We start from the raw sequence: 13,942 nt of genomic DNA, 5'->3' as shown, positions 1-13,942 counted from the left end.
TCTCGAGTTCGAGTTACTATGCTTTCTATTTGTGTAGCCACCCAAGTGATTTTTTCTCTTAGACCACCTCTAATGATCTAATTTAATGGTTGGGTGACGTGAAAGAAACCAAGTATAAACCTCCTATAGAAGTTTGCAAACGTGAAAAAGTTGTAGAACTTTATGAGATTCTTTGGTGTATCCATACTTGGATAACATAGATTTTTGTTGGGACCATGTGTAGTCCCTATGCAACCATGATGTGTCCTAGAAAATGTATCTCTCAAATGGCATATAAACATTTCTCCAAGTTGACGTAGAACTTTTGTTGTTGCAAACAATGAAATACTTGTTGAATGTGTCACAAATGTTCTTCACGTCTTGTTGAAGATTAGGATGTCATCAAGGTAGACATCAACCAATGAATTGGCGAATGGCTTGAGAATGTCATTCATCATTCACATGAATGTTGTTGGGGCATTGGTAAACCCGAAGTGCATAACCAATCATTCAAACAAACCTTCCTTAGCTATCTTCTAAATATTTGTAAGTTCAACAAGAACAAGATGATACCCAAACTTACAATTGATTTTGATGAAAAACTTCAAACTATAGACATAGTCCAAGAGATCCTCTATCTAGAGAAAAGGGCAATGATTCTTCACTGTGATCTTGTTGAGTGCTTTGTAATTGATTTGCAGCCACCATGTATTGTACTTCTTTAGTACAAGCACAATTGGGCTGCCATTAAAAAGAAGAGTTGTATTCGATGTGTCCTTTGTCCACAAGAGCCTAGATTTGTCACCTAATCTCTTCATGCTCAAGGAATCATTGTGATATAAAGATTCATTATTTGTAAAGGTATCCCCAAGATCAAATAAATTGTATGTTTTATCGCACAACGTTAAGGCACTTTGTCTAGTGATTGAAAGAGATCCTTGTTCTCCTCCAACAGGCCATTCAATAGCTGCAACTATGTTGAAGGAGTTGCAATATGAGCATGAGCAACAAAGACATGCTTAATCTATAGTTCGACCAAACAAAGAATAAACTTTCTATTGGAGTTGACGAGCATATTGTATTCCTTGGCAACAATGGGAGATAACTCAAGGACTACTTTTGGTATGCAATTCTTTGTTCATCAAAATCTACGGTAACATTCCTAGGACTTACCTCAAAGTTTGCATGTCAATTAACAATATGGTTGCCCAAGTAAAACATCACATATCTCTACTAAAACAATATTACAAAGGACTACACCTTGAAATGACCTGATTTTGTACACAAAGTGACACTATTAAGTGGAGTATTTCCTTGAACTTAAAATGATCCATCCAATGGTGTAAAGTTGAGGATGAGACATTTGTGGCAGTTGCAAGTTTAATATGTGAATTGCTTCAATAGAAATCTTCTTCTTCTAACTTTCATTGTCAACCATGAAGTGTATTGGTTCTTCAAATTTGAGAGTGGAACAACCTCTTTGCTTACTCTGAGTAATGTTTGAGAAAGAGGCAATGTTGGCAAAAAGGACAATGCCACTAGGCTCTATTTCCTTGATTTGCTTGCCTTTCTCGAGTGTTGCAATGGTAGCAAATCAAGTTGTTCAAGTAGGTGTTTTCTAGCACGCCTCTCTTCAATTGAGTGACTACTAGCGTCATGAATTGAGCACAAGTTGCTAGTCAAATTATTTCTTTTGCTCCTCAACTAGTGTGTCCCTTTGAAATTAAACTAGAGGTCATTTTCCTTATGTAGAACTTTGTTGTGTTTCAACCTTGGCATTTTTTTTATTGTGCTTTGTCCTAATACTTGGACTCTTCTTTCTCAACATTCAACTTGGCTTTGGCCTCAAAATTGCTTGGAAACTAAAGTATGAAAGATATCAATATATTATTCCAAGCATTGATCTCACATTTGACATACTTCTAACATGATGTATTGATCCTATAAGTGCAAAGTGTGGACCATACCAAGTGTCTAGAAATTCAAGGTCCTCCTCATGGGATGCAACGTAGTTTTACCACCATTGTTTAATAGGTAAGGAAATTTTAAAAGAAAACAGGTAATCTTTTCTCTTTTGAAGAAATGATATACTCCAAAGTATGAACAAAAAAGATTAAGCTAGTTATCTAGACCGTGTACGTCTATGTTGCCTTCAAAAATATGGATGTCTAGTTAAACTTGCACCTTGTGGAACCGCCAAGGGTTTGTGGGAGGTAGATATATTTAGAAGATGTTGCATGTGCTCACGAAGTTAGGCAAAGTGACTGACAATGCTTTCTCTATCACGTGTGTACTATTGTTCCAAATCTTCTTGTTGTTCTTATAACACATCCTCCATCATTCTTTGGAGCATGTTCATAGTCAATATCTTTGGTAATCTAGTTGCAATATTGGGTCTTTCGATAGGAAGTATAAGGGTCACGAGTCTCATCTCCCCTCTTCTTGTCTTCTTGTAATCTAATCTCATGTTGGATGGGCATACGAATTAAGACATACACAGATGTAAACTTCAATATCATAGGGCATGACACAAAGTGCTGCTTTGATACCACAAATCAAAGGCCTAGGATGGTGCTCAAAGGATAGACACACTTAACAAATTAAATGTGTTATGGCAATAGCATATTTTCAAATGACAAAGATCAAGAACATTATCAAAGTATAAAAAATTAAGGGAAAGATGAATGACAAGACAATTAGACACTACAATGAGAATTGTATTAAATAAAGTTTTATCATGCAATAGTCTTGTACAAAATCTAAGAGGTTAAACATCTAAATGCATAAGCTATCCTCTTGTTCTACCACTGAGCTAGCTAACTCACTAACTTGTTTACTTCTTGTTACAAAGAATGGTGGAATACATTAACATACATGTAGGAGGGTGATGGATGGCTTGCCACTTACAAGAGTGTTTGCCTCTACCATGTTTGACCAGACTCCTCTATACTGCAATTAGCTCATAATAGCATTGTAATTGCTTGTGCAAAACAAATGTCATTATGGTCATGCAACAAGTTTGGAGAGAAGTTAGCTATCGCATTTCCACCATGTATAATGCTAGGGATTACTAGGTTGTTGAGAGTTACATAAGCTATTGTATGAATGTTGATTGAGTTATGAATTCTCTGTATCTTAGATCAATTGGAAAGGAAGTTGAACCATCCACCTCTAAGTAGCAGGAGCATGCCTCATCAATGTCAACGGCCTAAAGAGCAATACAGGCCTCTAAATTAGGCCATGAAGACCTTCGGTGATCTTCATCAAAACCTCCTCATCCTATTACACTCGCTTGTGTATTCCAAAACACTGTCTTCATTATGTTTTAAAAATTCTCTCCATTGATTTTTCCTCTTTATGACATCTTGTCTTTCTTTATCCTAATGATGGGTCATGGAGCATGATCCAAAACACTGATGCAATATACTTACAGGTATATCCAAAAGCGTTCTTAATTATTGGATAAAATTGTTTCTTAATCAGTTTTACATTGCTCTCATGTATTAAATGGAGTTCATTTTCTCAAAGGCGATGAATGTGAAAGACCTCTGAATCAAATTACAGCATGCCTTGCCATTCTTAATCTAACAAAGAAAATCTACTACTTTATGGTAAGAGTATGCATGCTAGCTGTACCTCCAATTGCACCAACTACGATCAAATTTTTCCTTATCTACCTCTCCTTCAACTGGCAGAATTTCAATCTTTGCTTCAGCCTTGAACTGAAGAGTCTTTAGTACACTTGTCCCACCATGGGATTGGTTTTCTTCTTCTTGGGGTGTTATTTCCCCTTGATCTTGGTATCATCCAATGAGCAAAACTTCTCCATGAGCCTCCATGATAATCTCTAACCTCCATTGACTCAAATGTGCTTGCTACATCAGCTTCTAACTCGAGGAAACTTACTTATCCATCAAAGGAACCAGTATATCTTTCCATGGTGCTCAAATCTTTCTTCCAACTACAGGATTCAATGTCTCTTTGATAAGGCAACAACTCTTCACCACTTGTCGAAAACATCAACCAGTAAAATCAATCACAACTTTCCACCAATGGATACAACAATTCTTATACCAATCTGATCCATAATCTAGGATGGATATTCCATTTCATAGCTCACTGATGGCAGATTAAAAAAGAATTGAAGTATTGTAGCACTTTAATCGTTCAATCAAACAATTGTACATGAAGGAACAAGAGCTAGCATTAAACGAATGTAAGGCACAAGGATTACCCCTAAACACAGTTTTTGGGAGAAAAACTCCAGCAAGAGTGAGGTATACTGGCCTAATCATCCACTATCTCCAAACAATTGCAATCTGAGGCCTCTTGGTCATATAACAGGCAAGAACATTCAATATTTTGCTCCTAAGATCAATCACTAACTCTCACACTTCCCATGATCCTGGAAAATTACTCCAATCAAGCTTAATCTTCAGCGATCCCAGTGAATTTCCAATAATACCACCAGTTCAAACAATTTGTTGTTGGATTTAAATTTGGTTCACCACTAATTGTTGCTGGTTTGGAAATCAAAATGATGGTGTGGGATCCATTATTTGATTTTTGAAAGATCTTGGATATAACTCAACCAATTTTCACTTTTATCAATAACGCAGTAGTCCAAAAATTCCCTTTTCTTTCAGCCAGTATAGACACAATCAATTTAAATTCATGGCAACTAATACCAATTCTGCCTCACCTTTTGGTTCTGCTTGCAATACTTTTAAGCTGTCCTGTCTGCAAGGATGGTGTGAATTCCTCAACTTCTAAACAAGGGTTTGGCTGATGACAATATTGGCAATTTTCATTCCACAACTGAGCAGATCTCCTTGTCTCTCTTACTTGTTGATGTTATTGTAGCGGCGGGAGATTCTTTCTCCTATCAAATTCAAATAACTAAATGTTTTGTGTATGAGGCCGACTCAAGTGCAAGACGCCTCCATTTAAATAATAATTAATATTTTTAATATAGCTGACTTGATGAGAAGCCGTCCTATTTCATGGTTGTAAAGACGTCTCTCTTGATGCCGACTATCTTGAAAAGGCACCACGATTTGCATATATATACACTCATGTGATCTTCATTCATTTGATCATCCAACACATGGAAGACAAACTAGCGCTTGAGGAAGGAGTTCGATATCTTCAGCACATTGGCATATTGCTTCAGATCGATGCCTATTAAGGAGATATTATTTCAGTTGTAAATTTGCGCCTAGTGAGGTGCCTTCACTTCATCATCGTATTGGCCTTGAGATTGGCCAAGTTGTAAAGGCAAATTTTCTGTATTATTCAATAATATAAGAGATATTATTGACTGGGTTTTTCTCCCTCAAATGGAGGGTTTTCTCAGGGTATTTGCTGTGTTCAAGTGTTTATTATTTCTGTACTTCTGCTTAGTTCACTTCTGATCCTAAAACAAACATTACTTTCTGTTTGGCTCTTTGCCTCTTACTTTTCAGTATATTATCTCTTCCTGGACACTTGAAACTGTTGTCCACAAACAGTGACATAAGCTTCCCTTATGCTGCCATGTAATGTTGACCGATGATTACATACATTCAACCTACGGTATCCTTCAATCCCTATGCAAAGAAGTAAGGTAACCACGGATTTAGGGCAGTTAGCAATAGAATGCTAATTTCTTAAGTTAAAAACCTAAATATAAGCATAAGGTCATCATCAAAGGTACATATTTTAACAATAATAACTAAAAATATGTTCCGCAGCATAATCAAACTCAGTTTACTTGGTGCTCAACTATATACTAATATACCCAAGTATCCCTTATGCTGCTTATAGTGGCAGATGACTACTGTATAAAATTCATTGAAAACCACTAACTAGGTTGCAGATTAGAAACAATTTAAGGGACCTGTTCAAAAATTTAATTTTCAAATGTGACTGAAACATGTAGAAATAAGCATGCTATGAACTTCTAGAGTTGTTTTGCCGAGTCATGATATCAATGCTGTCATTTCATCTCAACTACCAGGTTATTTTGGCTTAATCAATGGAAATAGACACCTCTATGACTAATCCTTTTTATTTTATTATGGGTTTGGCAACTCCCTCTATTCTCAGGAGCATCTAAGAGCCTTTATTATTTTGATATATAAGGTTTCAACATATCTGCTAATTGGCTAACCACTGGTATTTATTCTCTGAGTAAATCGTATCTGTGACCCTAGTTAAAGATAATGGAAACATTTCAGGTGGCTAATCGTTGTACTATTTCACATGCTATGTTAAAAAAAGTGACGTTTCCTCAAGTCAAAAGAGTTGGTGAATATTTGTAAAATCATTTTTATATTTGAACTGTCATGAGCCGTTGCGCCCAGAATTAATTCTTTTCAAGTACAGGACACTGAGCCTATATGAGAACCCCTCATCAGAGAGTTTACAAAAGACTATCCATAATGGACCATCCAAGAACACTCAGCATGGAACTGAAACCCCACTATGTGATACACCTGTCCAAACATGCCTACTAGCACTGCAGTTAACATGAATTCATAGCAATTTCATTTGTAAGGTGTGCCAACGTTATTTAATGCTCGAGACATTGTATTTCTCCAAGTTCAAGGTACTGTAGTTAACATGAATTCATAGCAATTTCATTTGTAAGGTGTGCCAACGTTATTTAATGCTTGAGACATATTGTGTTTCTACAAGTTCAAGATGGGAGGGGGGGGGGTTCAGGGACAGCAAAAAAAAAAATCCAGATTTTCAGGACAGAAGGCTGATGACTTTTAAAACAATTAATAAAACTTAATGTTTGAATTTTAACAATACAAACAAATTAACAATAACTAAACAACTTAAAAGAAGGTTATCTCACCAATACAAAATGTTCTAAAGTTAATGCAACTTTACAACATGAATTCATAAATGATTACTGACTCAGCCATCTTTCATCATTTGTAGTAGGGCTGAGAATCCCTTTTTGTGCACAATTTGAATGAGGACCAAATCAGGTGATATGAGATTCTTCAGAAAAATGCCAGCTGGTTCTTCATCTGGTAATGCTGTTTAAACAGGGCTTCCTTATCAACCAAGGTATATTCAATTATTCTCAAGTCAAAGGCACAAGCTGTGGACCAAATATGTTACAATATGAGACCTCAGCAGAATCTCTTTCTAAGATTCCCCTTAGGTGACCAATGTTTTGGCCACCCTCACAATCTCATCCAAATATTTTTCATCCGAGTGCCCACAGGATTTGCAATATAAGAATAGTAAAATATTTACAAAAAATGTTAATTAAGCCTTGATTCTGTACTCAAATTTTGGATAAGATATATTCATCTGATGACTGGAAGAAAAGGAATAAAAATTAAACTGTCTGACTGTTCTGACAATGACTTAATAGACAGTTTCTGCAACTTTGTTCCAATCTACAATGCAAACTGAAAGGTAAAGGTATATGCCAATAAAGTAATATTGAATATATCAATCTTCAACAGGATGTTCGAAAGGTCCTCCAAAAAACGTTAAGATTTAGAAAATTTTAAATCCAGTGACTTTCAGCTAAATCAGCAATTTGTTATACTGGGAAATGAGCATTGTATTGTCTAACAAAAGGGTTTGGTTAGCTTGAAGCAATAACTGAGGAAGAACCAGTCATGTAAAGGGTTTTGAAAAGTTCTGTATCCAGTGCAGTGACACTAAATGTACTACAAAATGGAACAAAAATCCAACATGAATCTTCTTCTATATTAAGCCCGGACCTTAGAAAGATGATAATGGATCAATAAGTTGTTTGGTCCAAATTGTATGATTCCAAGCTTTTAATCCATGTGTTTACTTTCTTGGCATTCATGCACATCCCTCAAACCAGAATATATTGGTTTTAACTTCTGATATCTGTTGTTGATTTGACTGTCGAATTTGAATGTTTTCCTTTTCGGGTTTACTTTGCTTTATAAAGGTTTTGTTACTACAATGCTTTTTTGTGCAGCATAAAATGCAGTATCCTGTCTGGTCCATTCCCTGTACCCCATCCCCAGAACATCCCAGACAGATACCTGGGCCCCAGGATGTATCCCCAAGAAACATTGATGAGATGTGATTGTATGATCTGGTGTTTCAATGTGCTGCAGTAAATCGCCTGTGCCCTTATCATTCTCAACCTAAGTTACCAAATCAGAATTGGGTGTGGGTACAGGTATGTAGATGCAGTACACCGGTGGACAAAGAAATTGTGAAGACTGTTTACTTTTTGGGTTTGCTCATATAAAAAAATATAAATTATAAATTTGTACATTAAACCAAAAAACTATATTATATTAATCCCATATTGACATAAAACTATGCCATATTAACTATATTTTTTATATTTGAACAAATTACATTAATATAATCCTATCTATAACTAACACCATATTGATGTGATTTATTTTTTATCTCTATTCGAGAAAGTTTATTTTTTTTAAACTATTGTAATATTATAGTTCATATGGTATCTCCTGGTCTCCAGGAACTTTATGTGGGCAATGCACAAAAAGTTAAAAACCATTCAAAGAACTTTAAATATTAGAGTTAATAGCAGTGCCATATTTAAATATTAAGTTTATTGTGCTTTACGAAGATAGCAAGTATTTAAAGTGTCTAGATATTTATATTTTTTTTAAACCTTAGCAATATTATAGCTGATATCCCTTGCTGATACTGAGATTTCCTTTGGGAATCATTTCGATTGATCAAATACTAATGTCATTCTGAGATAATCAGACCGTTTTACTGCTGTTCAGCGCTTTTATTTATTCATGCAGCTTTTCAATGTGGCATTCAGGCAGCAGAGTGTTTATCCTCCACATCCACGTTTGAACAGCAGTGAACTTACTTGTTCCTGAGGCATGTAAATATCATGAAAAGGATAAAACACTGTCATCTAGGGTTTTTAGGAAGTCAACAAGTAAAAAAGCAGTCAAATTCACAAGTGCTTCTCAAAACACAATAGGAACACACTGGAATTGCCAAATCATCAACCACATGATTCCAATGGCAAAAATGCAAACCATGCCCAAACCTGCAGATGCATAATTCCAGAATCCGACTCCAGGAATCAGCCTAGTTTTCAGGCAATTCAGTAACCTAGTTGTCAACAACCCTAAACTTCAGACCCAATGAAGGAACATTCTCCCATTGCAAAGTTTGTATGGCTTTCTTCCACAATCTCTGCAAAAAATGTACCCATACCAGCTATAATGGATTTCTATATTACTTGGTAACTTTATACTTTTGTCATTTCATAAGACATGATACTACAAAAAAAAACTCTTTTCCACCTCAAAATTCTTAAAATAAAGTCACTTTTAACTCCTTGTATTGCTAACCAAATAAAAATGAATGCCCATCTACCCCTCATAGATAGCACAAACTGGGAAGTTCAACCCAAAACTGGACCACCTGAAACTTTTCAACCTATCTACCACAGTCAGAAAGGCCAGTCTAAAGGTAGTCATGAGAATGGTCCTCCTCTTAGCACTCAATCTAAAGAAAGAGAACTTGCTGGTAATATTAGCGAGGATACTGTAAATAGAGAAAGCAGTCTCCAGTTTGGGGGTCAACAACCACTTGATTAGTCTTATGAAACAGTTTAGGCCCTTCTCCCAACACCAGACAACAAATGAAGAAATTGCACTAGCTCTTACAGACAATCTGAAGAATGCACATCCTCAATTCTATAGTTTTTTATTTTTATCTTTTTCACGATTGCAGCTCAATTTGGTCGATGTCCTCCTTAGTGCCGTTTTTCTTCAACTTCAGACTTTTCTTACCGGACATCAGTTGCCTATCTTCACCTAGCTTAATTCTAACTTTGCTGTCTTATGTTTTCCTTTTTATAAGATATATACAAATACATATTTAGTATTCTCATATTTAAGACTATTTTGTTTGCAATCCATCAAATGGCAGGCATTGTTCTTCTGGGATCAACTGTATAATATTTTTCAACCTAAAAATACTACACAATTGATCTTGCAAAAACAATGCTTTCATCATATTTTGTAAACATGCAATTGAATATGCAGGCACTGACAAGTATTGAACACCAGTCAGTAGATATACTCAACATTCATTAAGTGGCGGCCCAAAGCCAGAGCACAAGTTACACCATGCTTTCTCCATTACAATACTTACTAATGAGTGGTTTATATACCCAAAACTCCAAAAGGGCAGTAAAGGAAACAACTGAAACATACTACATGGTTTCAAATTATCTATTTCAGAACAATGAGATCTTTTCTAAATTCACCATCCTTTTTTAATATTGTAGCATACGTCAGGTTATTAATGCCAAGTTTATTGGGGAATCACCAGTGTGACTTGAACCTGTGACCAATCATGTGCATTCAACCACAGCCCGCGGGCAAAATTTACCATCCTTGCAGTTGGTGTCTTCCTCAATTTGAACTACTTATATAGAGATGAGCTAAGAAAGAGAGCTTTTGCAAATGTTCGACAAATATCACAACTTGATTATACGTGTATTTTTGTGTCCACTAGCAGCTTTATCCTTTGCAATGTGTCATGTGAAAATCATTAAGTGGCACGAATTCAATATTGACATTATGGCTTTACATATAACATAACATCAACAAAGCTCCTAGTTATGTTGACAAAGAATGACCAATCACTAACATAAGCTCACACTTTCGGTTGATTTATGATTTAATCTTACTTATAATTTATTGATAAATTGCATTGTGCCCTATCATTGCAGGCTGCTTTTAATCAGATTGCATATAGCAAACCTTTTAAGTTGGAGACACGCACAAGTAAAAAAAATTACAAAGCAATCCCTCTTTCTTTGTGATTACTAAAATCAGAGTCAAGGAATACATAAACATACAAAGGCCATGGGTATAATTGACGAATTATTTGGCCCAAAAAATAGAATGAATATCTGAAAACAGTTGAATTGGTAAATATTACAAACAAGGTAAATAATTCCAAGGAATGAAACCGTCTCATACTCAATGCAAATCAATATATGATCTTATAGTTACATGTGATGCAACCACCATGATGCAGGCAATCAGAATAATTATTATAAATAATTTGAATTTCAAAACACATAAAACATATAGGCCATGGTAAAAGTGAAAAACTGAAAAAAGCATTAAGATATAAATCATTTTCCTAAATGACGGTCAAAGTAATGCTATCGATGTTCATGCATGAGAAGAAAACAAACCTTGATCGAAAACTCCAACTCGTCAGTTTTGGTCTTCTTTTCATACCCAGGGGGTGGAAATGGGAAACAACGAGACATTGTAAGGAACAGGTGTGCCAGCCAACACAAACACCTTCCAGCAACAACAACCAACAACCTAAATTATAAGAGTATTGACACAACTTGGGTGAGGAACTGCAATTATGCTCCCAATCATGCACCATGTCACTGAATTCATCTCCAGCACATCACCTGTGATAAAAAGGCACTGGAAACTAGAGGAAGTCAATGTAGTTCAACATTAGACTTGCTTTTACAACAACTGCCATGTTTTCTATTTTTAAAGCTTAGATGATGCAAATCATTCACTGCATCATGAATTCGTCAATCTCATGCCAAAATTGTACTAATCCTGAGAAAAGTGCATACAAGCAGAATACCTTATCAGTAATATCCCTTCTGTAGAAGCAATGCAATAGCACGGCTGAAGCACAATCCTTCAATGGTAAATAGATTCTATGACTATTTGAGATCGGGATGGTTCCAAACACAATAATAAGTGTTACGAGACAGTATTCTATGTAATAATTGTCACAGTGTAACTTTCATCATTATCTTAGTCTAAACTCAAGAAATTCAAAATCCCTATAAAGAGGATCTCGCAGAAGAGGACAGCTGTTTGCAATGAAGCCTGCTGGCTTATTCTCCAAAAAAAAGAGCTTACTTCGATTGTCACTAGACAAGTTGTACTGATCTAAATTCTGCCTCCCTCTGTTGAAACAAACTCTCAAATCAACCGCATTATTGCAAAATGCTTACTTCAATTACGGTCTGAATTTTTCCTTCCCATGTCAGGACAATCTACCTAGTCACTGCAATGTCTTGCACGTAACCAAAAAACCCTGCCGTTGATAAACTCCATTACTGGATTGGAAACACCAAGTCTTTCTACCCGAACTCCTCAAAATGACACAGGCCTAGACAAAATTTTAGTAGCATAATAAATGATTTGATTCAGAATGCTTTTCCTTTTAAACTCCAAGAAAATCCTCGGTATATATGATCTAATGGCAAGGTAGCAACATGAGGCAAACCATACAATGGCAGTGAATTCAAACTCTGAGTACTAGAGCTCAAACAAGAAATCTTCCCCCATAATCACAATGCAGCCATGGAAAAGTCTATCAAGACTAGAGCGAACCAATCCAACCCTCCACTGACCAAAACTGTGCAAATAATGTCTCGTCCACAGCACCCTTGACCGCAAAATATTTGGCAAGAAAACTAATGTTTGAAAATAGTGACCTCAAGTGGGTTTTCTCCAACTGATCTTAAAATTCCCCTGAAATTAACTCCAACGTGCAAATTTGAGTTTTGAAAACCCTAGTGATCAAAAAATTCACCACTTTTCGCATTATCAGTTCCGAAGACAGCAACCAAGAAGAGCAGCCAGAAAAAGCAAAAGCCGTAGCAAAATTGACCTTCTCCGGAGAATAACAACAGACACATGGGGAGCTTTACCGTTCCCTGCCATACACTCATTGATAATATAACATCCCTAATTTGAACTGTTTTTTAAGTCCATCAAACCCCAATATCAAAAAATCCTCAGACTTGAAAAACATTTAAGATTAACTAACTTCCAAATTCATGGCAGCATCATCATCAGTCATGTTTTTTCCATTGCAACAATCTAGGAAAAACACAAGCTTAATGAAAAATGATTGCTTTTCTGTTCTTTTCCTCTTTTTTTTTTTGTGGGTGTTTCTACAAAAGAAAAATATCTGCAAATGGGGAAAGATCGACCTTTATCATGCACCAGATAACAACAGTAAAAATGTTGTGCTCTGGCTTTTGGCCGATATTCGCACAGCACCGTACAAAACGAGTTCTGTGTTGGCCGGTACAAATTTGCAATGGAGTTTGATCTGTTGTCAATAATTTTGTGAATGTTTTGATTGGGAAAAAGTCTAGTGGCTTTGGAGGGTTTCACGCCCAGTTTTTTTCCTCGAGACCTCTCAGGAAGGAAAGTGAAAAGAAAACCTTCGCCAGGCTACGGGATTTATATAGAGGGGAACAGCACTAACTGGCAAGGGCTATATTAAAATATGAAGGGCTATATCATGGTTGTAATTATTAAGATACAAATGGGTTTAGTTTAGCCAAGGAATAGTTGACATTTTATTTCAACTTGGCTTAGAATTGCAGGGAATTTCATCTCATTGGGTCTCTTACACATGCAGCCAATTAATGGATACTTGTTACTTCTCTAACCGAGATGGTTCATTTGCCCTTTTGCTCGGTGGAAGGGAATGGTTTCGTGGAATGGAATGGTGTAGACATAGTTTATTTTGCCTTTTACTCTTTTGTCTTACCTTCACTTTTATCTTGTCATATTTATTGTTCCATTTTGTATGTTGGTTGACATAAAAAAAATTTATGTTTATTTATTTTCTATTTTTATATATTTTGGATTAAATTGTTGTATATATTTGTCTCATGAATGGACTTATGTCTATAATTTTGTATTTAAAAATTTATAATTAAATTGATCTTTTTAAAAATTTATATATATATATTGAATTGAATGTTAAATATTTTGAATTGAGTATTTGAGATCTTATATTTAAACAAAAGTCCTAAGACATCACTCACCATAACTTAAATAATCATGATCATCTAAGAATCAATTTGGATGGTAATCAAAAGCGTTATCTATAATTCTACACTAGTATTTGTACGTACTATTGTGGGCATTTGCATATTTTCTCTTTTTGT

The 13,942-nt window shown here is 35.6% G+C and overlaps 1 protein-coding gene across 2 annotated transcripts in view; it reads right to left on the bottom strand.

Annotated features, from left to right (window-relative positions):
* The window catches only part of LOC131041759 (uncharacterized), a 34,288-nt gene extending 20,978 nt beyond the window's left edge, over positions 1 to 13,310 (bottom strand). The window contains exons 1-2 of one of the 2 annotated variants that reach the window (XM_057974958.2): positions 11,605 to 13,310; positions 11,186 to 11,432 (exon numbers count right to left, since the gene is read on the bottom strand). In XM_057974958.2, the coding sequence (XP_057830941.2) occupies positions 11,186 to 11,263 (78 nt within the window). In that variant the 5' untranslated portion in view covers positions 11,264 to 11,432; positions 11,605 to 13,310. The remainder of the gene's footprint in view (positions 1 to 11,185; positions 11,433 to 11,604) is intronic. The other variant, XM_057974960.2, reaches the window with a different exon arrangement.
* Between the last annotated feature and the right edge of the window lie 632 nt (positions 13,311 to 13,942).

This window comes from Cryptomeria japonica, chromosome 10 (genome assembly GCF_030272615.1).
Source record: "Cryptomeria japonica chromosome 10, Sugi_1.0, whole genome shotgun sequence".
Taxonomy (NCBI): Eukaryota; Viridiplantae; Streptophyta; class Pinopsida; order Cupressales; family Cupressaceae; genus Cryptomeria; species Cryptomeria japonica.
This window is presented reverse-complemented; position numbering and strand designations above follow the sequence as displayed.